Source organism: Triturus cristatus, chromosome 12, assembly GCF_964204655.1.
Source record: "Triturus cristatus chromosome 12, aTriCri1.1, whole genome shotgun sequence".
In the NCBI taxonomy this organism is placed as follows: domain Eukaryota; kingdom Metazoa; phylum Chordata; class Amphibia; order Caudata; family Salamandridae; genus Triturus; species Triturus cristatus.
In genome coordinates this window covers 853,942,428-853,967,580 of record NC_140595.1, presented here as the reverse complement: position 1 = coordinate 853,967,580, position 25,153 = coordinate 853,942,428, and the positions used below count along the sequence as shown (strand labels likewise).

Here is a 25,153-nt window from a genome sequence, read left to right as displayed (position 1 = left end):
TCTTCCTCCTGTTCTGGTCTTGTGAATCCGTGGGACGATGGCCGGGGCAAGTTGGGCGGAGCAAAGTTTTCTGGAGGGTACATGGAAAGAGAGGCTGTGGTTCAGATATGCTGGTCTTCAGTCATGGAGAGCTTTGTAGGCATGTGTGACGAGCTTGAAGGTGATTCTCTTGTTGAGTGGGCGCCAGTGGAGTTTTTGAAGGTGTTCTGTGATTTGGCTGAGGTTGGTTATGTCGAGGAACAGGCTGGCTGCAGCGTTTTGAATGCTCTGTAGTTTTCTGAACTGTTTCTGGGTGATGTCGGCATAGAGTGTATTGCTGTAATTGAGTCTGCTGGTGATGAGTGCATGGGTGACCATCTTGCTGGATTCTGTGGCGATCCACCTGAATGTCTTTCAAAGTAGGCAGAGTGTGTGGAAGCAGGATGAGGATACAGCATTGATCTGGCCGTTCATTGTGAGCGAGGAGTTCAGTATGATACCAAGGTTGCTTGCGTGGTCTGCGGGGGCAAGAGAAGTTCCCAGTGCAGTGGGTCACAAGAAGTCTTCCCAAGCTGAGGGGGTGGGTCCTAGGATGAGTGTTTTTGTCTTGTCCGAGTTGAGCTTGAGGCAGTTGTTTTGCATCCAGGTGGCAACGGCCTTCATCCCGCTGTGAATGTCGATTCTGACAGGTGTGGGTTTGTTGTTGAGGGAGAGGATCAGCTGAGTGTTGTTGACATAGGAGACAATGTTGAGTCAGTAGTTCCTGACTACAGGGCCACAGCCATGGGGGGCCAACAAGGGCAGGGCCCCTCTTTATTTCTGTGTGCACCCCCTAAAAATGACAGGTTTCCTGTTGCTTAACAACAGAACCGGCTGCCCACTTTCAAATTTAAAGCGGTACAAAAGGGGGTGGTGATGGACGGAGCATCAGAACCAATCAAACACTCACACCCAGTCAACAGATCCGGGTTTGATCCATCACCGTTCTTTAGCCCACTCTGCCACCCCAGTTCAGACATGGCCATATGCAAATCAGTCTGACCCTGTGCCTCATGGGAACAGTCCAGCCCGAACTGCCAAGCCATGCCTTCCCTGGACCGGAAACAAGCTTCCTAGGACCGGTTTCTGGCATTTCAGCTGTCTTCAGCCAGGCTTGCTTGAATCCAGTAGCAAAGTGAGCAAGGGACTCACGTCTGAGCATACCCTGCCAACTTATGGCGAACAAAGCGGTACAAAAGGGAGTGGTGATGGACGGAGCATCAGAACCAATCAAACACTCACACCCAGTCAACAGATCCGGGTTTGATCCATTACCGTTCTTTAGCCCACTCTGCCACCCCAGTTCAGACATGGCCATATGCAAATCAGTCTGACCCTGTGCCTCATGGGAACAGTTCAGCCCGAACTGCCAAGCCATGCCTTCCCTGGACCGGAAACAAGCTTCCTAGGACCGGTTTCTGGCATTTCAGCTGTCTTCAGACAGGCTTGCTTGAATCCAGTGGCAAAGTGAGCAAGGGACTCACGTCTGAGCATACCCTGCCAACTTATGGCGAACAAAGCGGTACAAAAGGGGGTGGTGATGGACGGAGCATCAGAACCAATCAAACACTCACACCCAGTCAAAAGATCCGGGTTTGATCCATCACCGTTCTTTAGCCCACTCTGCCACCCCAGTTCAGACATGGCCATATGCAAATCAGTCTAACCCTGTGCCTCATGGGAACAGTCCAGCCCGAACTGCCAAGCCATGCCTTCCCTGGACCGGAAACAAGCTTCCTAGGACTGGTTTCTGGCATTTCAGCTGTCTTCAGCCAGGCTTGCTTGAATCTAGTGGCAAAGTGAGCAAGGAACTCACGTCTGAGCATACCCTGCCAACTTAGCGAACAAAGCGGTACAAAAGGGGGTGGTGAAGAACGGTGATGGATCAAACCCAGATCTGTTGACTGGGTGTGAGTGTTTGATGGGTTCTGATGCTCCGTCCAATTCTCCAAACACTGTCAAAGGTCACGAGCCACCATTACTTGTAGGTAACCTTCCTACTGCACTGGAAACCACACACTTCACTTACAGAGCTCACTTACTTGTGCTGTATAGGGCTTGTATAAGAATTCTTATCAGGGCTGCCTTTAGTGCCCAGCACCACCATGCCTGCATCTGCTGGAGGTTGCATTGTTGTAGGAGAGTAGGATCTGCTTCACATGGGTACCCCCACTTTTTGCTGGTGTTTCACTGTTTTTCGTCCTTAGTCTGGCTGTGGCCCTGCTAATCAGGGACACAGCCTAGCTGCTTCCTCTCTAAAATGGTTTCCATGTACATTAGGTACATTTCTAATTGGATTCTGGAGTGCCTTATAATCCCCTAGTATATGGTATACTATGTACCTAGTGCATAGGTACCTCAGAGGCCTACCAGGGGCTGAAGCATGTATTATGCCACCTCTGGGAAGCACTCCAAAATGGCACCACAGGTCTGCTACTGCAGCCTGGGTAAGGGTGTGTTTGCACCCCTTACTGTGGTATAGCCTACCTATATCGCTACCATTGCGCACACACATAAACCTATGAGTCACTTCTATGGCAGGCCTTAACAATCCTGAAGGCAGAGTGCTTGGTTTTTATGAGAGAGGGTGCCCCTGCATGAGCAGAGCCCCTCTTCAGCGTTCGAAGTGCCTCCTCTGATGCTGTTTGTGGTGCAGCCTGACCATATACTCTTAAGGGCATTATAACCTCGTGGTAAATGCTAACTTTGGGATGGCTGCACGGAAACATGTCGTGTTTGGTGTCAAATGCTCAATTCTGGCGGGGGGGTAGCATTCCACCCTTCTAGAGGGAGAGACATGTTCACACTGGTCTACCCGGTAAGGACTTTCTACAGCCCTGGCATCACAAAATGGATGCCACTGCCACAGACACAGGTCTGGCCTCCTGCTGCTGACCGAAACTTCGTCAGGGGAGGCCTGAACAATAGGTTTCCTGTCCCAGGGAGGTGTGACCACCTCCCCAGAGAGGCAGATGTGTATTGGGGCTGGGCGGGAGCACTCTCTGGTGCTTTGAAGTCCTGCACTGGGGGCACACTTGGTGTCCCTGTGCATAGTCCAGTTCAAACCGGTTGCAGGGGCTACCTGCCCCTGCTCTGGTGCGAAACTTGACAAAGGAAATGGGTGTAACCACCCTTCTTTCCAAACCCTTCTATAGGTGGGTCCCTAGAGTATGTCCAACCCCCAAACTTGTATAAGTAAGGGAACCCAGTTCTTGCGATTCTAGATTACCCTGGACGAATCTCTGCAACATCAATCCTGGACCTTCGACGTTCTACTTTAACTAGAAGACTGAAGAAATCTCCCTTGGGGTCAAAGAGTGACTTCCCTGCTTGGCAGGCACCAAATAAGCAACTGTCTGGTCTGTAATTCAGAAGCTCCCGCCAGATGCCAAAGTCTCTGCATCCCCAGAGGTGTATTTCCAGACTTCCCCGATGCTACCCAGAGTCCACAGCAAAGCTGAGGCCCGTGGCTATTGTGGGTGACATGGAACCGTGACCCCTGGACACCGTAATCTTTTGCTGATCCATCATCTTCTTGGTCTTCCTCGAAGTTGTGCTTTGGGCTCTGAGTAGCCCCAGCCTTGAGCACCAGTGGGCCAGTTTCCAGTGCGATCGCTCGAGACTCCTTTGCAATCGCTAGCCCATTGGCTAATAGGTCCCCATGAAGGCAACTCGTCTTCTGATTGGGCTTTCCTGATTGCTCCAGACATGCCCCAACTTACCCTCGCTGGGTGAGTCCCCCAGACCTTGCTGGTCTGCACCAACGCCCCTTTTCTATTTCCAAGTAACTTGCCGTTACCAAGGCTTGTTGGGTCCAATCTGGTCGCTGACACCACAGCACTCGACAGACTTTGTGGGACAGCTCGAATCCAGCTCCTGGTTGTTGTTGTCGACACCTCCTGGACCTGAAGAATCAAGACACCTGTCAACTCACCTGAAGCACCCGACATCTTTGGGCATTGGACTATCATTCCCTTGGTCACTGGTAAGTGACCCAGACTCTGTCCCCTCTGCTTTCAGGTTCCTTCCATCCTAGATCCGGGCTTGGATCTCTACGGACACTTCTCCTCCTCACAGCAGCAGCACTTCCTGAGCAGCGACGTGACCGGACACCATTTGACACCTATGCACGAGGCTTCACTGGGTGAGGTAACTCGAGTACTCCGATGCTCCCGTGGGTGTTGGCCCTAGACACCTCTACGTCCAAAAGGGCTCGCTCGTAGTCGTCGCTCGTAGTCATCCTCTAAGTGTCCTTAAACTCTTAATTTCCAACCGCGACTTTCCCCATATATGTTAACCGCGATTCGCGGCTGTGTTCTCACACTGCACGCATCCCCCGTAGGTCCTCTGTGTCACTATCTTGGGTGGTTCCTTGTGGTCCAAGCACTTCTACAGGCTCTAGGCCTTGTGTCTAGCTCAGTCGTGGTTCTTATACCACTTTATTGGTATATGGTTTGGTACACCCCTAGGGCCCAAACGTGTATTTGTGCTTTTACTGTTGAATACTGATTTGTAACTTAAGTACTTCGAACTCCAGCCTCTTAAAGAGACTAGAGGGGTGTATTTTATCTTAAATACATATATTTTAAATATATACCTGGTGTGGTTGTCCTTTCATTTGGTCATTCAAGAGATTATAGACTGGTAAAACAAGCTGCTTTACATTCCTTCAAGACTTAGCCTGAAGGCTGCTCTCCATAGCTACCACTAGGATAGCTTTCAATAAAGGTTGTCTTTAACCTATCACCATAAGGGGTTGTTTGGACTGATACAAGGTGCCCACTAGAACTAGTGAACAGCATATATCAGGCCAACTTCTCACAATTGTGATCTGGGCAAAGCATTTTGTTATGTGTGTCATGTAAGCCTGACTGCAGAGTTGGTAACTTTTAGTTTGATAGAGAGTAGCACAACAAGGGATGAACCTGAGTGCCAAGGCAAGGGTGTGTACAAACATGCTCCTGCTTGACTGTCTACGCAGACTGTTATCATCAAAAACTAACCGGGCACTTTTGCCAACAGCTACCATTATCCCAGAGCAGTCTGTGTGCTCTGCTCCATGTATGCAGCAAGTCACATGGGTCTGCAGTCAGGCAACTCACGGATCTTGACAATAACCTCACCCAGCAGGGGCGTGTTCACCGCCAAATCTTGACTACCGTGCTTGCAGTTGAGTCAGTGCATCTGGGACTGGAGCTGGATGGACACCGCTACCAGAATCTCTGGACCAGATTCAAGGTCCACCTTATTATAAGTGAAATGACCTGCTGCCCACAGCCAGCCGAAGTGAGGGGGAGAATAAATGCTCATGAAGTAATGCCCGATGGGTTTCCTATTCCAACTCTGGGCTTATTTGTGTTTGGTATATAAGTTTAATCCTCAACCAAATGCCTTTCTTGAGTCTACCTTGGATTTAAACTGCTAATAAGCATTGCAAACTAGCAAAGATTGCATTGTTTGTATGTGTCACACAGGACTGACTTTTTACACTGGCAACACCAACACTCATTTTTCGGGCGTGGTGCGCAATATTCATCATCAGATTGTAACCCAGATCAAGAAAGAAAAAGGCAGAATTTGGAAAATTAAGCAGGAAGACAAATATAGTGTACCAGGACAAACGAGGAAGGCAGTAATGCCAGAGAACCAGCAGCACTGAGATAAAGAGCCACAAAGTGTACAATGATGGAGGAGGAGGCATGAGGCTGAGTCATGGCTAGGCAACCTTGGGATTCAGCAGCCTCCACTTTCAGCAGTCCAGACGGCTGGCTTCCAAGAAAAAAACTGTGGCCCCCACACTTACTTTGTTAACAAATTACACATCTGATAAGGAATACTACCTGAGGCACTTTTACAAAATGTGTCCTGTCTCACACATGGAGACTTTGTTTTTAATGAATATATTTTGAGGTTCAGTGTTGTTCTTTGATATCATTGGTGGCAGGTGTTAATCTGACCCTACAAGCTATAGACGAGCTATGTTACGCAAAATAGATCCACTTGACGAAAAAAGAGAGCTTCCCTAACACCCCCTCTCCCCAGCCACCGGCGCTTTGATATGGACAGGCAATAACGCTTGTGTTAGCATTACTTCTTGAATAACAATAACATGAGGAAGGCCTTGCTTGGCAGTAGTTCATGCCAGTGGGATTCACATTGAAGTCAATGTTTCTGTGAGTGAACATCTTCCCTGGTTGGCGCATACATGATGGATTGTGTTAGTGCCATTTGGGTAGCACACGCTGTGCATCAGCATGGCCTCGTAGCACTGTCCTTTGCTCGGCTTGCTTCACACAGCCTGCTGCTGCGGAGCACTTTATATTGATAGAAAAATGCAAGAAAATTGACAATTTAGCTCCATTTTTTAGCCCTTTTTCACTAACACTTTTTCATGGTGGAACTCCCAACAACCGACGGTCATCTACTGAGGTCTGTGCTCACTTACTATTGCCCCCAAAACCAGGCACATCTGATAAAGCTTCTAAATGTATGTTCTGTTTAATGTCACCTGGCAGAGGGGTCTCCTCGTCATTTTTCTCTGTTTTACCCCCCTGCCTTAGAATGGCATTACGGCTTCTGGTACTTATAAGGGTCTCTAGTTCTTGGACCTGTAAATCAATAGGGTGGGCAGAATTTGCGAAATTGACAATTTGATGTCCTTCACACCAGAACGTGGTCTTCTATTGGAATTCTCTAGGGCATATTATTAAGTCCCTTATCGTCTCTATTTCTTCGACCTGTAAATCAGGGCAGATGCTTTTTTTAACCGATTGGTGAGAAGTACAGTGAAACAAGGTAAGTTAAATAGCAAAGGCAAGAGGTGACTTTGAATGTGAAAAGCGCATGGGAGCTACTGAACACAAGGGAGCGAAGGCTATGTGTTAACAAGAAAGAAAAATAGGGAGAAAGAAGTGAAGGGGAGATACATGCAAAGAAGCTGATAGAGAGTAACAACCTTTCATAGGTCAATAGGGACAGTGTTTGTGCCAAGTTGTTGTAATTAATCATATTATATTTGTGCAGACAAACCCCTCACATAGGCAGTGTTCTGACTTTATCACGTTTTGTGTACAGAGGTATTTATATAGCCAATGAGAGTCTGCTAAGATCTTTCATGAGTTTGAATCCCTAGCTGGGCCAACTCAGCCTCTTATCCTTCTCAGACCAATAAATTGACTACCATTAATGTGAATAAAATTAATATCTGTCATTTAAAATAATATGGCACTGAACAACTGTGGTACTAGTAGCTATGTGAAAAGTAAGGTATTATTACAAACAAGTATTACTGTGCTTGCTATGTCGTTCAACTTTGTTCATTCCTAAAAGGGCTTGCCAGACTGGTAACCCAGGACTCTGATACATTCACAGCAGGAACCTGTGTTTAATCATTGATTCACAGACTACAATTTTAGGGTCCACCTAGCCGTTTATTCTTCCTCTGTCGATAAAAGGAGCACCAATGAGATGAGTAACATTGAAAACAACTGCACATCTGATGGGCGAGGGGTCCACGTTGGAACAGTCCCGCTTGAACCATTTGTGATCTTTGGAACACGGAGGCACTAACGGTCTGTAAAGGAGAAGACTCCAGAAAACATGTCAAGGCAAGACATGTGCCACACCAGTGTGTCTGACAAGGCAGAGACTATAAAAATATCGGATTATATGATTGAAGCCATGTGGCGAGAGGCTGTATAACAGGCATTGAGCTGTCAGTCGCAGTATAACCGTGAGGGAGGGCCTGACAGGTCGTGGGAGACAAGCGAAGAACGTGATCCAGAAGGCAGCTCGAGGGAGCCACGGTGGCAGAGTGACTATATAAAAATGGTTGAATGGTGCTGGTGTGTGTGCTTGTGAATTTGAGAAAGTGCATAAGTGTGTGCTTGCATATGTGTTCATCCTTGAGGAAAATTGTTCAATTTGTCTGCCCCTTCACTCCTGTTATAATGGCGACCAATATACAGGAGGTGATTCCAGGCTTATTGTGGGAATCCATGGCGTGATGACGCCTACCTATGTTATTATCTTGACCCTGTCATACTGGTGTCCTTACTGTGAGCATCTATGACATGATGGCACCCGCTTCTAGCATAGAGCTGGTCATAGTGTATTGAAGGTATTTTCTTTTATATTATGGGCTCACAATGCTTGACAATCTTATAACATGGGTCCAAATATATTAGGGGCATCCTTGCATGAGATACTGACAAATGAACAAGTGAGGTGCAATCAATCCATTTGATGTATTAGTACTTGCACATGCTTGATGAAAGTCACACCAAACACACTTTTCCTGAAAATGAAAAACTAAGGGCCATATTATCAAGAACGGCAATAACATTATCTCCGTTTTAGCTGCACGAAACTGCCGCTAAAGTGGCAATAAGGGGCTTGATAATATGCCCCAGAGAATTCCAATAGAAGCCCAGGTTTGATGTCCTTCACACCAGAACCTGGGCTTCTATTGGAATTCTCTGCGGCATATTATCAAGCCCCTTATCGCCGCTTTAGGGGATGTTTCCTGCAGCTGAAACGGCGATAATGTTATCGCTGTTCTTGATAATATGCCCCTTAATATTTAAGGATGTCAATTATTATTTATCTACTGATATATTTTTGGGGGAACTGAGATAAAAGCTTGCATTTTATAGTAAACTATGTGGATTTGTATTAACTGAAAACCTGATTGATTTTAGCATTTTCTAATCTATATTGTAAATACCATTTTATTAATTATTGGTGTCACCTTTCTTGAGAATATTCAAGGGAGTTGCTAAAGGGTACTGGCACGGAAATATGTTGTTAGAGGACTTGGAATATTTGATTAGTTTGGCATCTTTAAAGACCTATTTATTGATGGCCAAAGATAAGGTACTATCACATACACTGGAACCCACAGGAGCTGGCACTAATGTGTATCAACTCCAAACCCTTTTCTCTATTAGGATTAGGTCATCTATAGAACTGATATTGTACCATACCAAGTGCATATATTTTACTCTTGGATTCCTTAAAGTAGTAACTCCTGGCCTGCAAACTTGTCTGTTCATTCTGTCTCATTTTCAGCAATGTTACTGGCTGATTTTACTTCTAAATTTGTCACTACCCTCAATGTTTTCAAACAATTATTAGGTTGGAGGGTATATCACCAAATCACCTGTAAATATGTATTTAAGTTATTTGCAATATTTTTTTATTTTAATTTATATAAATTATTTGAATTACAGTCATTCACAACAACATAACTCATACTAAGTGCACCACATTGTTCTTACAGTACACTGGACAGTTATACAGCATAATGTTTGCTATACGTATGTATGTATGTAGGCAGGCACATTTATAAAGCGCGCTGTAGCCCTACAGGGATCCTGGCGCTGCGATACATGTGTGTTACCAACGGGGGATGCTATAGAACATAATCAGAACAGATTATATTCTGGGAAAGAGCCAGGTCCTAATTTTCTTACGGAACATCATCACATCCTGTATCTGTCTCAGCTCCATGGGGAGACTGTTCCAAAGACGAGCAGCTGCCACTCCAAATGCTCTCCCCCCATTGTTGCTCATGTTATCTTAGAAATAACTAAAAGATTGGCTGATGAGGAACGAAGGCTGCGTATAGGAGCATACCATCCAAACCTGTTCTGTATTGGTTTAGGCCCAAGTCCATCTAAAGCTTTAAATACGATGCAGAGAGACTTAAACTATACCCTTTGTACCCTTATACAGCATAAAATATTCATGAAAGGAGCAGGGCTTGGTCAGAAGAGCCACCATCAGGCAAGTCATCAGGCGACTGTTCACATTGACTTGTCAGCAAGTATGCGGTAAAGGGGGCCCAAATGTCTTTAGGTCTAGACAGTACGGGAAGTTCTTCGGCATACTGGGATAACTGACCCCTACAATATGTGATATCCACTAACCATTTCTGCAACTTGAGGACACCTCTGCCTTCCCAGTTTTGAGCCACTTTCTATTTTGGTAATAAAAGTGCTATTGTCACTAGTCTCTGGTTCTGTGTCTTTAAGTGTTCAATAAGTCCCAACAGACACACTGGCGGTTGCAACCCACAGGCTCCAGGATCATATCAGATAATGCCTTAGTTACCTGTACCCCAAATTCTTGCACTCTTTCACATTACCACACCGGGGGGCATATTATCAAGAAACTGCATTAATATTATCGCAGCTTTGGCGGCAGAAAACTTCTGCTAAAACGGCGATAATGGGCTTGATAATATGCCCTTAAGAATTCCCATAGATGCCCATGTTCTGGGGTCAACATGGGCTTCTATTGGAATTCTCTGCGGCATATTATCAAGCCCATTATCGCCGCTTTAGCGGCAGTTTTCTGCCGCTAAAGCAGCGATAATTATAACGCCGTGCTTGATAATATGCCCCCAGGTGTATGAAATCCTCATCTGGCCTTTTGCATCGCTTACAGCTGGCTTACTCTTTCAAACCATATCTTTGTAGATGCTTAGTTGTACAGTACAGTTGTATATATTTAAAATTAATAATGTACAAATTACAGTTAGCTGTTAAATATCGTGTTAAGATGCAGCAGTATTCCCAGTCTTTCCCTGTTAAGGGAGTGTGCAGCACCTCATTCCACCTCTCCAACCCTCTACAATGTTGTGGGACAGTGTCTACGTTATGGCCATGGTTATTCAAAGTGTGCAGGAGATGTTGATCGCCTAGAACTTGGTCAGTTACATTGCATATTTTTCAGTGATTCTTTAACTGCACCCTGCTTAGTGTAAATCTTTGCTTTGCTCTCGTGAGTGATTCTTAGATGAGCAGGGTACATCATTGCATATGGAATGTCTGCTGCGCAAAGTTTCTTCTTGACCATTACAAACTCTATGATCTGCAACAGTAAAGTCAGGGAAAAAAGCTACCTTGTTCCCTCGATAGCTGGTGTTCTGCTTTTCCCCTGCCAGCCTTAAGACAGTCTCGCGATTGAGAAAGTTAAAGAGCCTGGCTATGATGCGCCTAGGGGGGAGCCCCGGTGGCGGTCTGGGGCCAAGTGATCTGTGTGCTCTCCCTATGATTAGGACCTGGTAGAGATGCTCTGGGCCAAAGACTTCCTTAAGCAACATTGTCCTCTAAGTGGCCTGTGTTAGTGCTTTCTGGGACCCCCATGATGCAAAGATTATTGCGCCGAAAGCACGCCTCCAAATCTTTATTTTATTTTTCACTGTTATAGCTTCCAGGATATTCTCCATATCTCAGCACTTGCCTGCTGTCTCATGGGATTCATCCTCTACTGTGGAAATGTGCTGTTCCTCTGTAGCAAGGCGAGCCGCCTGTTTATTCAACTTGGGAGCCATGCTATCCATACGCAGCATTAGCGTATCAATCTTGCCATTTATGGCCTGGAGGCTCTGCTGCATCACCAATAATGTGGACTCTAGTAGGGGTGTGCTCAACTGCCCGACCTCCATTTCTGTATTTGAATGTATCGATGCAGGCCGTGCCGAGCACTGAGATTCAAAGGTTAACGGTGACAGCTGTTTATCGGTTTCTCCCATACTTGCAGATCACTCAAAACTAACTATCAAGCAACTAGTTGTAAGCCCCTGTTTGTCCAGATGCCAATGACGGCTGCAACTCACTCGCAACGCACAGCAACTCCAACTGCCACCAGTCTCCTGCACACCACATTAGCACAGCGGTAGAACTCGGGGGTTTCCTTGAGTGAAGCGGTTACCTCTCCCCACAACTGTCCACTAATCCATCAGGTGCAGTCTGCTGTATGTGGTAGGGTGATGGGGGAGGTGCACCGTGGTATCCAGGCCACAGCATCGACGACCAGGCTGCACAAAGCCGCTATGTAGGCTCTCACCATCCAAAGATGGCAGAGGGAGCCCTGTGCTAGTTTCCTTAGAGCACACAGGGGGCCGTGATCCACAGCAGCCATCACAAACACCCCTCAAAAACCCTCTCATCACCTTGAAGCAGATCTCTCCTGCAGGACTGATGCAATTATCACTCCGGAGGGATGCACATTGCCTGCGCTGGTGGTATGTAGGAGGTAGCATCCCCCACCTCTTGTTCCACCACTCTGCTCTCTGCCCCCCCCTTAGAAGAAATGGATGCATTGTGCAAGGTCTCGGGCTTCAAGGTCATCTGGGGTGTACTACTCCTGAATACCTAATATTCCCACCTGCCCAGGTACAAATGCATGGGGGCAGGGTTAGGGTTACTTCCTCCTTTGGACGGCAGCCTGGTTATATATCACAGGCTGTGCAGCTTTTGAAGCTCACTGCCTTGATGTGCCACTTCACTAGCCATCCTGCCTGGGAGGGAGGTAAGAACTCCTTCCCATCCAGGTGATTTTTTCTGACTCCTGCAAGAGTTCATACCTCCTGTTTAGGGGGCCTTGTTCCTTTCTATGTGGCAGCAAGTGCAGGCTGGCAGCCAGAGCACAGGAAAGACTGGGGCAACTTTAAGGTAGCGACCTGGGCGCATGCCACATTATCCTCAACACAAGATATGTTTCGGGGGGTATGAGGCACATTGTTTGATACCAAACACAACATATATTAGGTGGTACCATAATGGAGCTGCAAGCCACGGGTTTGCCTGGATGCTGCCCCATATTGTACTATGGACCGTGTATCACTTATAGTGTCCTTTAATGGTAAAGCCCACTATAGGGACATGTCAGCTACATTTACATGTGAATACCCTTAATATTATGCACCCTTCTGTAGGGGTGCCTGGCATATATTAAAGATAGTGCATTGACTTTGCCTCAGATGGTGAGGCCAAAGTTGAGCAGTTTGCGCTGCTCCTGCAGTCGGCAATGGCAGGCCTGATGTCAGTAGGTTTAGTTTCAGGGTGACACAAACAGTGCTTCAGGCCCTGGTGAGCCCTTTAACACCCATGCCATGGGTACCACTGGTACCATATACTAGGGACTTATAAGGGGGTTAAAGTCATTTGCCAATTAGCGTTACCAATTTACATGTATCAGTTTTTAGGGATAGAGCACTGGCACTGGGGCCTGGTTAGCAGGCTAAAGTGCACTGCCAGAGTTGAAAACCAGCATCTAGTAGTCCAAACGGGGGCTAAAAGTGGGGGGCACCTGCAAAAAGGCCATCTTTCTAACACATCTTCAATGTATACAGGTGTGGCATTCAGAATCCCAAAACATAAAAAATATGTACTTAGTTCTGAATATCTTAGTTGTAGGTATTCTAGGTAATATTTTTTCAGACACTATTTGTGTACTTTATCATCTCTCATATAATCTAAAGTTTCACTACTCATCTACAGGGAGTATTAGGTTGGGGGAAGATTAAGAGGTCAAGTAGGAAGAAATCGAAAGAAATTCTAGCAAATTTTCAATTAGTCTCTTTACTTGTTTTGTCATCAAATTTTCTATTTTTTTAGTACACAGCTTCTGGACTGTGAAATGAAAAATATTTAAGTGACTAAAATATTTTGAGATTCATAAACACAAGTTCTTTGGTGGGTAGAGTACAAGTCCCAGGGCATCTCATTTTATGAAGAAGATGAAAGGCTGTCCCTTGGCACAAGTATGCCCCAGAGGTGACCCACAGTGTATAAGATGTTGCTCTTCCAGATTGCCTGTTCAGCCAGCAGCTGGCTAACAGGAGAGATCACCACATTTACTAAATATTACCGGATATGCAAGACACTTCCTGGATGGAAGGTGGGGTCTGTAGCACCACCAGTACCCTACCCTTGTGTGCTCTGCTGACAGCTCCAGGGACATATCCATCATAATTCACCGTAGGTGGCTGAGAGTTTAGCAATCTTGGTCAAGTTTGGGGCGTCAACCAAGAAGGGGGTTGGAAATGTTAACCTACTCAATAGGAATTTGTTTGAGTTTATTTTTCTTTACATTAATGCTCTCTTGGATTGTGAATAAACAAGCTTTAGAATCTTTAGTCTTGAGTTTAGTCTTAAGTTTTATTACAAGAATAGTCTTATCTTGTATTGGTGAACATCTTGCACTCTGGTTTCCCTTCTGCACAGTAATGCAAACGTGGCTTTGTACAAATGCATTACTGCATCCATGCGAGTACCTATTAGCAGAGGGTGGGAGAAAGGGCTTGTTGGTTTATGGGGATGTTATATAGGGGTGTCTGTATACCAGAGATGGGAACACCAGGGGACGGTGGACAATCTCACTCACAGGCCTTGACAACACTACTGTTAGGAGCCTTCACTTTTCCACCTCCTCTATTGTGGGAAGAGAGAGTGCCATGAGGTATGAAATAATTCCTTCCTAATTCTGTGAGAAGCTTGACCTAAGGTCTGGGTGTTGGCTGTAGATTAATAGGTGACTCCACATCCATGCAGCATATTTCCCTCATCAGGTGGATTTTCATGTCCAATGGTCCAAAGCCCCTTAACAAAAGATATTCAGTGACTGCTGAAGTCACAGGCACCAAGTCATTCTTTCCTATGTGGCTCTTCACCCATTGTCTCTAAACTATCTTACTACCTCAGCTAATAGTCACAATACTCTTTTGATGGTTGATCTGCCAGATTGATTGAATTGCTTTATGACTATCAATACTTATGATTATTTACCAACTCCATCCTTGAGTGGTTCCCTAGGCGAGTTGTTTATGGCGAGTGTAGAACTCACCCTTGTTTAGATATAGTGAAGATTAGGTGTACATAGTATTTATTCAGCTAGTGACCCCCATGGGTTGGCTTTTCTATCTTCATTTTTTAAATCATTTTTGGCTAATAATTTTCCATAAGAATAATGGAAATCTCAATTGCTGTACACCTGTTCTTTTTAGGTCTCGCCTTGGCAGCGCATGCGCTGCATGCGCTGTCTCAGCGAGACCTAAAGTAATCTCTATATGTTGGCAAGCAGCAGGTAGCTTCTCCTGCTGCTTGCCATTGGCTTAGTGTTGTTCTCGGATTTCTTACTTTTGTTTTCAGTGGCCCAACTGACTTCCGTGTAGTCCGGAAGCAGCAGCCACCAACTACATTTTTAGTCCTGACTGTTCGGACTTTTTGTTTGTCTTGCACTTCGCTGCCTGACCTAAACATGGCAGCAGAGCATGCGCAAAAAGCCGGTGTGCGCGAGGGGTGGGCAGTGCATGCTGCTTGTTTCTCTCTCCAGTCAAACTGGAGGCACATAACTAGAGTATGTTGTGTTTATATATTCTGCTTGAAGCTCGAGACATGTAGGTACCCTTCTCGCTAGACGCTCTCAGGAATTTCAGAACTAATATTATCTGTGCTTGGAATTCCTGAGAGCAGTTGCTGGTAGGAACTGTGAGGAGCAGTGTATTGCTGCAGTGTGATCCTCTGGGTGTTTCAGACATGGACCCGAGCTTCAAGAAAAAAAGAAATTCTGTTGGACATTTGCTTTACAGGGGCCTTACCTCCCGCCAGAGGACTCTTAAAATCGGATTGCCTGTGATATGCGTCCGATTATAAACGTCTCGGCATTAGGACTCCAAACCGACTTCAATACACGAAGACGGTGAGACGCAATTGAAAAGCTAGTTTCTAGTAATTGAGAGGCAAACAAAAGTAATAAGAGGGACTTCATGACTTTGCGGCTCTTAGAATTCTCTGATTGGTAAGAAAATGGCTACCCGGAAGAACCAGTACACCGGAACAAAAATATCCCACAGCCCGGAAGAGGTCAATCTGTCACCTCCCCCCACACACAAGAGCCGTTCTAAAATATTTCCTATCCCAATTGAGAATTGTAAATATCTTTATTTATCTTCCGTCTTCGGAAAATAAACTGGCAGAAACAGCAGTCTTCAGAGCTGTGTTTCTTGCCGATCGTGTTTTTAGTCCACAGTAATTGCCATTTTAACGTTAACGTCGTTATTACACACATTCCGTGGTTGTGGCTATGTGAAGTTACATTTTTGTTTTAGATGAGTTGCAGAGCTTGATTTGCAAGGGTTCACTTGGTCAACACGCTGGCGGCTTTAAGACAATGTATACACTAGATAGGAATTGCACTTTTCAATAAGTACACCAAGAAGCGAGTGTTTGGTTCTATTTTTATTTGGATTGTTAATGCAGTAACTGCAAGTGAATTCCATACCTATTAAATTATTTACAGCTTGTGCTACTCTGCAAGTTTGTTAAATTTTTTAGACTAATCTTTTAATAAAGTTCTTTATATAAGTCGGCGCAAAATCAGGGAAGCATGTATTACTTAAATGTTTGCTTCAATATTATTGGCAAGTACTGGATCAAAAATGGACAAGGAGGCATTCGTTTTTACCAGAATGTGGACCAGACTCGCACCCGCCTATGCTACGACATGCACCATATAGATTACATAGATGATCCCGTTACCTTCACATATTCAATGTTTTTTTAGACTTTATCTCCTTCCTAACCGCCCATGTGTTTACTCCGCCAAGTTCACGGATAGCTAGGAAAGCAGGAAGTGCTGGGATGGCAGGCCTAATTTTGATCATCTGCTTCTGAAGTTTGGTAAGGAAATTATTTTTGTCAAAATATGCAACAACAATATTGTCTTTAATATCAGAACACGAGATCGTATGCACAGCTTCCTAGATATGAGTCAGCATAAATAGTCGTGATACATTTGGGGTACAAATAAGTCTTATGGAGCTTTAAGTAGCAGTCGTATTTGGCAGGTTGCAAGGTGTGTTGCCTTGTTCGAAGACAGGACTGCCTAAGGTCCAGGGAAAGGAATAGATATGGCTGCCTCAGTATGACATCTTAGATCTTCAAGGCAATAGGTCTCGCATTTGCGAGAGTTTAGGCTATTGGCATTGTAAATGACAATGCCTTTTATTTATTTTTTTAAAACCCAACACATAAATGAAAAGCATTGCCATTTACAATGCCAATAACGCAAACTCTCGCAAATGCAAGACCTATTGCATTGCAAATGCTTGTTTCTTTATTTTTGGCAAATAAAATGCTGTTGACTTCTTCTGCTTGTATATTTAAAAAAATAGCATTCATCTTGGTATTATCACTTAGGCCAGTACTTTTAATTCTTTCATAATTGGCATAGAGCATCACTCATTTCAGCCATTCTAGTTCCTCCTCTGGAGATATATTTCTTGGATTATATATTCTGGAGCATATTTATGAAAAATCACGCAGTGTAGCACAGTGCAGCAAGTCATTGTGTTGTGCTGCGTGATAGGGAAAGGGGAGGAAAGTGTGGTATTTAACAAAGTGCTGTATTTAACATAATACTTGCATTCCTGTCTTTCCCCTGCGCTAGCTGACAATGTGTTGCTCAGCTCCAACACAGGCACCCTTGCAGGATGGAAGAAGGGCACATGCATATTCCTTCTAATTACAAATCCCCCAGGAGAGGCGTAGTATTTTGACACATTCCCGGGTCTACCAGTAATGGTAAATTTAGGTATGTGTCAGAGTCCATGGGAATATGCACGGAAACACCCACACTCCACCAGTGGAAAGCCTTCCTGGGTCAGAGTAATGCAACGCAGTGATTTGCACTTTGTTGCGTAGCTCTATATTTATTAAGCCATACAGGGCCACACAAGGTGGCTTGATAAATCTAATATAAGAGTTGCGTTGCTTTTGTGCCCCATTGCGTGGTGCAAGAGTGATGTAACTCTTTAATAATTATGCCCTATATATTTTAATTCTCTCCAGGCTTAATATATTTTCTTTGCATTGAATTATTACATGCGAGTGAATCTGTAGGATCACACTTTGTGATGTGGTGCTGCTCAGGATCTGAATATTTTTTTCTGATTCCGGATATCTTGTTCATTTGGATGTTCATTGTCCTGGTTTCTTATTTTTAGGTCTCGCCTGAGACAGCGCTTTAGCGCTGCTCTGGCGAGACTTATAGTAAGCGAGTTTTGGAAGTGCAAACAGTGGCTTTTCAGGCCTCCAAATACAGTGCATGTGCGTCGGCCGGACGCGCGCACCATTTGGAGGCCTGAAAGCACTCGTTTGCTTTCACTTTCGCGGGCCGCACGGCCGCTTTGATGTGATCGCGATCGCAATTACTTTCACACACGCACATACCCTACCACGGTCAGTCATTCCCTCGTGAGTTTAGCAGAGTGCACTTCAACCAGCTTGTTTCGTTTGACAGTGAGAGTACCAGCACTTCTCAGCACTGCTGCAGTAGATTTAATGCGAGAGTCCTGGCACTTTTCAAAAGCAAACAGGCACTCTAACGAGTGAGTACCTGACCTAGTTATTCCAAATATATTGTAGCAGTGTAATCAGTTAAAGACCACTAGACTCCCACTAGGCAAAAAAGCTAAAGCTATTATGTGAATACGTTTTTATCTTTGAAGGGGCAGCACAATTTTCGGTCTGTAAGCCTTCAAGGTGTTCCTGCATTCACCTGGCTATAAAATGGCAGCATGCTGGGAAGTGTTGTCGTGTTTGCACCATTGTAAAATCAGGGCTGCAAATCCCAGAATGCAAAGCAAACAAAACAAAAACAACAAGCATTTACGATGCAATAGGTCTTGCATTTGCGAGAGTTTATGCTATTGGCAGTAGAAATGACACTGCCTTTTATTTATTTCAAAAACCAACACATTAATATAAGGCATTGTAATCTACAATGCCAATAGCTCAAACTCTAGTAAATGCGAGACCTATTGCATTGTAAATGCTTGTTTCCTTTGCTTGCCCACAGTTGCCACCCCTCCCCCAACTCCCCCACTTTTTACTCACCAACTTTAGGTCCTTAGGTAACCTTTTACAATATAAAAATTTAAAGTATACTCAATTGTGACCCGGAAAATGCCCTTGCCTCCTGGTGGACCAAAGGTTCATTGTCCTCTCTCAGCTGGGCTAGTGCCTGTGCTTGCTTCACCGCCCATCATGTTGCCTAATCTGCCTCCCCTTCCATCATATCCCACTACAATTCCTTCACCTTGCGTAGACTCTCTTGCTTTTTCCCAGCCACATGCACTATCATATGGCTCTGCACCACGGTCTTCTAGGCCTCTCACAGCATGACCCCCATAGACATTGTCTTCTCATTCTCCTGAAAATACTAGGCTAGTCTTTTCTGTGAGCAGGCACCTGATATCCCAGTCAGTCAGCTGCCAAAAGTCCAGGCACTACCTGTGTTTATTTGCACTCTGGGCAGCCACAACTCTATGGTGATTGGGAGTGGCTCAAAATCCTCCTTGAAAGGTAGCACATGTTCCTATATCTGGAACACTGAGACCCCAATTTCAAAAAATATCAGGATGGGCCAATGAGCAAGAAGCGTTGGCTGCTTGGGAAACTGATGTGCGGCCCTCCACTTGACCTGCAGTCCCATGGCCCCAAAAAGGAGCAGAGACGTGGTCATCCCTGGGTTTCCCCGTGTGCACCATACAATCCATCTCACCATGAAGGGTCAGATTGAGGTCTCCCAATCAGCAGCGTTGGCTCTGGAGATTCAGTAATCCATTTCCCCAATCCCGCCAGGCTTGGCCCCTGTAGCTCAAGAGGCCACAATCAGAGGCTCCACATTCAAACACCCTCTACAGCTGCCCAACAACCTAAAGGATCCACCTATGTTTTTGTAAATTGAAAGGGGATGGACCTCTGGACCAGAATTCCCACTCCTCCGGGGTCGGGGGAGTAGCCTGCATGTAGCAGGCCCTTGTAACTTCCCTGTCCTAGAAAGTCACAATGGGAACCCGGCCAATCTGTCTCCTGAAACAGGATCAAATCCGGGGAGTGCCGTAACAAGTAGCGAAGTAGTCCTCCCCCGGAACCACCCCTTGTCCATCCCACGGTGCCTCCTAGCAGGAGCACCTTGTTAGCCTGTATGGGGGTGACCCTTGAAAAAGACCAGTTCCCCTATGTCCACCTCTGACCCCACTGATTTCCCCGCTGACTTATCAACATCATTGCGGAGTAGCTCCCACCAGTTCCCGGACAGCCACAACAACATGCCTTGCTGCAGCTCCATGGCCACCTTGACCCTCTCTGTATGTGAGTCAGTGTTGGTGGGTGTGGACCTGGGCCTCCAGCGTGAGCATTTGCTAATCAAAGGAGCACTCGCCTCCCTAGTCCTGTGGCAGCAGATGGCCTTCTTGCTCTAACCATTCCCAAACCTCCTTTGCCTCAGTAAAGCAGTGGATAACATTCTCTGCAGTGACTCTCAAGTGAGTTTGAAACAGCAGGGCATATTGGAGGTTTAGGTACCGCACGTGCATTTTCACTGCAAGGAAACTATCCTACTGGTGCTGAACCAGAGTGGTGTAGTCTGGATAAATACTCACCGTGCACTTCTCGATCCATCTGAGGCCCATGAGAGTGCACCAGCTGCAAGATCTTGTCTCGGTCTCCAAAGTTGAGCAATCGGGCCATAATAGGTCTAGGCTGTGCCCCAGGATGGGGGCCTCCCCAGGACCAAGTGCACCATTTCCACTGAGAAAACTGTTGATACACCCCCCTCCCCAGAACCTCAGAGGGCAGCCACTGCTCCACAAACTGTTCTGCCAAGGTTCCCTCTGCACTCTCCAGCACTCCCACCAACCGTATACTGCTACAAAGGGATCGGCCCTATGTATCTTACACTCTAGCTGATAAGGCTTCCACTTCCCATTGTAGCTGAGACAATCTGGCCTTGTGCGCCACCACTTCTTAGAAAAAATCACCTTGGCAAGGTGAATCATAACAAAACACAGACACATATAATAACCATCAAATGCTTCAGATGACCACACACATCTTGAATGCACAACAACCCTTAATCAAATAGATTTGTTTTTATTTTATTTTTTTATTCTTTATTTTGTTTAATAACAATAATCACTTTTTTATATATAGATAAAACACAATTGATACAAAAAGATGTCTATTCAAAACAATTTTTCTTGTAAAAACAGAGTTGTTGCAATATACATACATTTAATACTGATTAGTACTCTCGCATTTTTTTCTTTACACAAATCTATCTGTACAAGTATTTTAGTCATTTATAAGATGACATTTGAGCATATTCATTTCATTTCATCCTGTAACGGCACCATTTATCTCATTTATACATTCAATACTTTTCTTGTTTAGAGGAGACTGTTTGTCCGAAGGTAAGCACTGACCAGGCCCAATCCACATCTTGAATCCTAACTGTTTGTTCCATCGCAGTCAGCCTTAACTTTTGACTTTGACCCAGTCTCACACGAGCAGACTCTCCCTATCTATATGATGGACCCAGAAGAGTCAGCACTCCTGCTGGTTCCCCCTGGGGGAGACTCTCCCTATCTATATGATGGACCCAGAAGAGTCAGCACTCCTGCTGGTTCCCCCTGAGGGAGACTCTCCCTATCTATATGATGGACCCAGAAGAGTCAGCACTCCTGCTGGTTCCCCCTGGGGGAGACTCTCCCTATCTATATGATGAACCCAGAAGAGTCAGCACTCCTGCTGGTTCCCCCTGGGGGAGACTCTCCCTATCTATATGATGGACCCAGAAGAGTCAGCACTCCTGCTGGTTCCCCCTGAGGGAGACTCTCCCTATCTATATGATGGACCCAGAAGAGTCAGCACTCCTGCTGGTTCCCCCTGAGGGAGAGTGAAAGAAACACTTATTATGATCCACTTTATGGAACACGGTGCAATGTGGCTTGTCACCATCATCAGAGCCAATGAAACTAAAGATCAAGAGTGTGGCAATGGAACCACAGGGGTCATCTATAGCACTCGGCCTCCACATATTTTGTTTAGCCTAAAAGGCAATTCTTTCATTTCTATTATTAATTCAATACTTCAATTGTTTTAAAATGTTACTTCTTAATTTCGCAGAAGCCCATCATGACTCCTACAATGTGTTCAGAAAATGTTACAAGTGCCAGCGAATTCCTTCTTCTGGGACTTCACGTCATTCCAGAGCTGAAGCCCCTCCTCTTCCTGCTGTTCCTCACCATCTATGTGTTAACTATTATTGGTAATAGCCTCATTGTTGCCACGGTATCTGTTAGCGAACGCCTCCAGTCCCCTATGTTTTTTTTTCTGGGCAATTTCTCTTTTCTGGAAATCTGGTACTCCACAAGCACAGCTCCCAGCATGCTCTCGGGCTTACTGACAAACAGCAGCTCAATTTCCTTTGCCGGTTGCCTCATGCAGTTCTATTTCTTTGTTTCCTTGTTGACTAGTGAGTGCTTCCTTCTGATGGTCATGGCTTACGACAGGTACACCGCCATATGTTTCCCCCTGCATTATAGCACTCTCATGGACCGGGCAATTTGTGTTAAGCTACTTGCTGGTGCTTGGGTTGGGGGGTTTACACCCCCATTTGTCACAGTAATACTACTGCAAAGATTACGATTCTCAGGTGAAAAAGTTATAGACCACTTTTTTTGTGAATTTGCTCCAATTCTGAAAACAGCCTGTTCGGAAACCTCTTACATTGAAGTGTACGTGTTCATCATGTCTTTTCTAATTTTATCAATTCCTTTTCTGCTGATCATCTTGTCTTATGTTTACATCATGTCGGCCATCTTGAAAATCCCATCAGCCACTGGGAGGAACAAAGCATTCTCCACCTGCAGCTCCCACCTCGCTGTGGTCAGTACATATTTTGGCCCGCTGATTGCAATCTATGCCACGCCAAAAACTGAGAGCTCCCTTAACTTAAGCAAAGCCTTGTCCCTCCTCTACTCTGTTGCAACACCGCTGCTCAATCCTATCATATACACTCTGCGGAACAAGGAAATAAGGGAGACCTGGATGAAGGCACTGCACAAGATATCTTAATCTACAGAATCCAAGCAATGTCTGTTAACTGACTGTTAACATGGATATAAAGAAGCTAGTTATTCAAATATTTGTTTGTGTTTTTCATTTACAGTTGCCTTTTTAGATGCCATAATGCGTCACATGTGAAACATTCTATTACACACCTTAAATTCTTGATTTGTTTACATTATTATTTTTCTAACCATAGTTATATACATTTCTAAACTCACATTGTCTCTTTGGTTCCCTTTTGATATTCCCTACTTTGTTGAACATGTGAATGAATGAATGAATGAAGATGTTCTTATATAGCGCATGGCTACCCGGAAGCATCCCAGCGCTGCGGAGAGGGCCAAGGAGAAGGTGGAATTTAAGGGAATAGCCAGGTCTTAAGTTGTTTCCTAAATGCCAGATGGTTGGCTTCCTTACGGATCGAAAGAGGAAGGGTGTTCCAGAGTTTGGGGGCATTATAGGATAGCAGGCGACCTCCTGATCGAGCCTTTCTGATTCTAGGGACTGCTGCCAGATGAAGTTGATCTGAGCGGAGGTTTCTTGTGGGTTTGTAAGGTTTGAGGAGGTTCTTGATAGAAGGGGGTTCTCTGTTGTGAAGTATTTTATGTGCAATACAAAGGGTCTTGAAATGGATTCTTTCCTGTATGGGTAGCCAATGGAGTGTGTGCAGGGCGGGCTTGGCTGAGCTACGGCTGTTAGTTTCAGTGAGAAGCCTGGCTGCAGAGTTCTGCACAATCTGTAGTTTGGCAATCACTGCTTTTGGTGCCCCCAGATAGAGGGCATTGCCGTAGTCCAGCCTGGAGAGGACAAGGGCCTGGACCACAAGCCTTCTTGAGTGGGTGGGTAGAAGGGGGAGTACTTTTCGTAGCGTACGGAGTATACCATAGCAGGTGGCCGCCGTTTTCCTTGCTTGGGTTTTTAGGGTAAGCTCATGGTCTAGCCATACGCCCAGACTTTTTATTTCATGTTTGGGTGCTGGTGCAGGTCCCAAGCATAGTGGCCAGGATGTGTTCGGGTTGAAGGCAGCTTGATGACCCAGTAGCATAATCTCTGTTTTATCGCCGTTGAGCTTAAGATGGGAAAGGCTCATCCAGTTGTTGATTTCTTTGAGGCGTAAACAGAGATTGCTATGGGAATGATCTTCCTGATTCAGAGCCATGATGAGCTGAGTATCATCTGCGTAGGTGACCAGCTGGATGCCGAACGGGGAGACTATCTGAGCTAGTGGGGACATGTATACGTTAAAAAGGGTAGGGCTCAGAGAAGAGCCCTGCGGTACTCCGCACTGTAGGGGAACAGGTTGGGACTGAGTGTTCTCGTCAAACACCTGGAAGGATCTGTCTTCCAGAAATGATTCCAGCCAGGATAGCGCTTTGCTTGTCACTCCTACATTTCTGAGACGGTGAATAAGAATGTGGTGATTCACCGTATCAAACGCAGCGCTGAGGTCTAAAAGGATGATAGCTGCAGAGCCTCCCATATCCAGAATCTTTCGAGATTCTTCTACTACCGCAATAAGCGCCGTCTCGGTGCCCTGCCCGGGGCGAAAGCCTGTTTGCGAAGAGTGAAGCATGTTCGAAGTTTCCAGGTGGGTCGAGAGTATTCGATTGACATGTTTTTCTGCGACCTTGCTGATACCAGGGAGCAGCGAGATGGGCCGGTAGTTGCCCAGATCGGAAGGATCCAGGTGGGGTTTTTTTAAAAGTGCCCTAACCATGGCCTTTTTCCAATCCTGTGGGACTGAGCCTGTAGCTAAGGAGGCATTAATTAGGTTGGCAATGGGGGGGATGATGATGGGCGAGGCCTGTTTGAGTATTTTAAAGGGCGCTGGATCGTTGGGGGAGCCACTTTTTATTGTCTCAATGATGTGGCAGAGGTGTTCCTCAGCGATAGGGGGGAAGGAATCAAGCTGTCTCTTGTTTTCCAAGGGTTCTGGGTTCAGAGCATGGTTCACCGTAGTGGGTGGTAAAAGATTAAGGATTTTTTTGATTTTAGTAGAGAAGAAGTCTGCCAGGTCCTCACAGTGATTGCCAGTGGGATCAATTGTCTGAGGGGGATCTGGGATAAGTGTAAGTTTTTTTATGATGCGAAAGATTTCTTTGGCAGAGTTGGAGGAGGCTTGGAGTGTTTCCTCAAAGTAGGCCGCCTGTGTTGCTCTGATTTCTGCTTTATAGGAGGCAATCGATGATCTATAGGCCGCTTTTTTTTCACTTGAGTAGTCTTTCCTCCAAGCTCGTTCTAATCTTTTACATTGTTGTTTTTGATTACGGAGGTTCGTAGTGAACCAGGGGCATTTATTAGGGCCAGTTTTTTGAAGACTGTTTTTATAGGGGAGTAAAGTATTGAGCGAGTTTTCAATCCATGAATGAAACTTTCTGTTTGCCACTATAGGGTTCGGGTCGGGACTAGGAATAGTCCGTTCCAGTTCA

At 45.4% G+C, this 25,153-nt stretch overlaps 1 protein-coding gene and 1 long non-coding RNA gene across 2 annotated transcripts in view; both read left to right on the top strand.

The window, feature by feature from the left end:
* The window catches only part of LOC146783089 (uncharacterized), a 62,311-nt gene that overhangs the window by 6,346 nt on the left and 30,812 nt on the right, over positions 1-25,153 (top strand). The window lies entirely within an intron of this gene.
* Positions 21,789-22,730, top strand: LOC146783090 (olfactory receptor 11L1-like). The gene has a single exon (XM_085638994.1). The coding sequence runs from the start codon at positions 21,789-21,791 to the stop codon at positions 22,728-22,730; it is 942 nt and encodes a 313-aa protein (XP_085495120.1).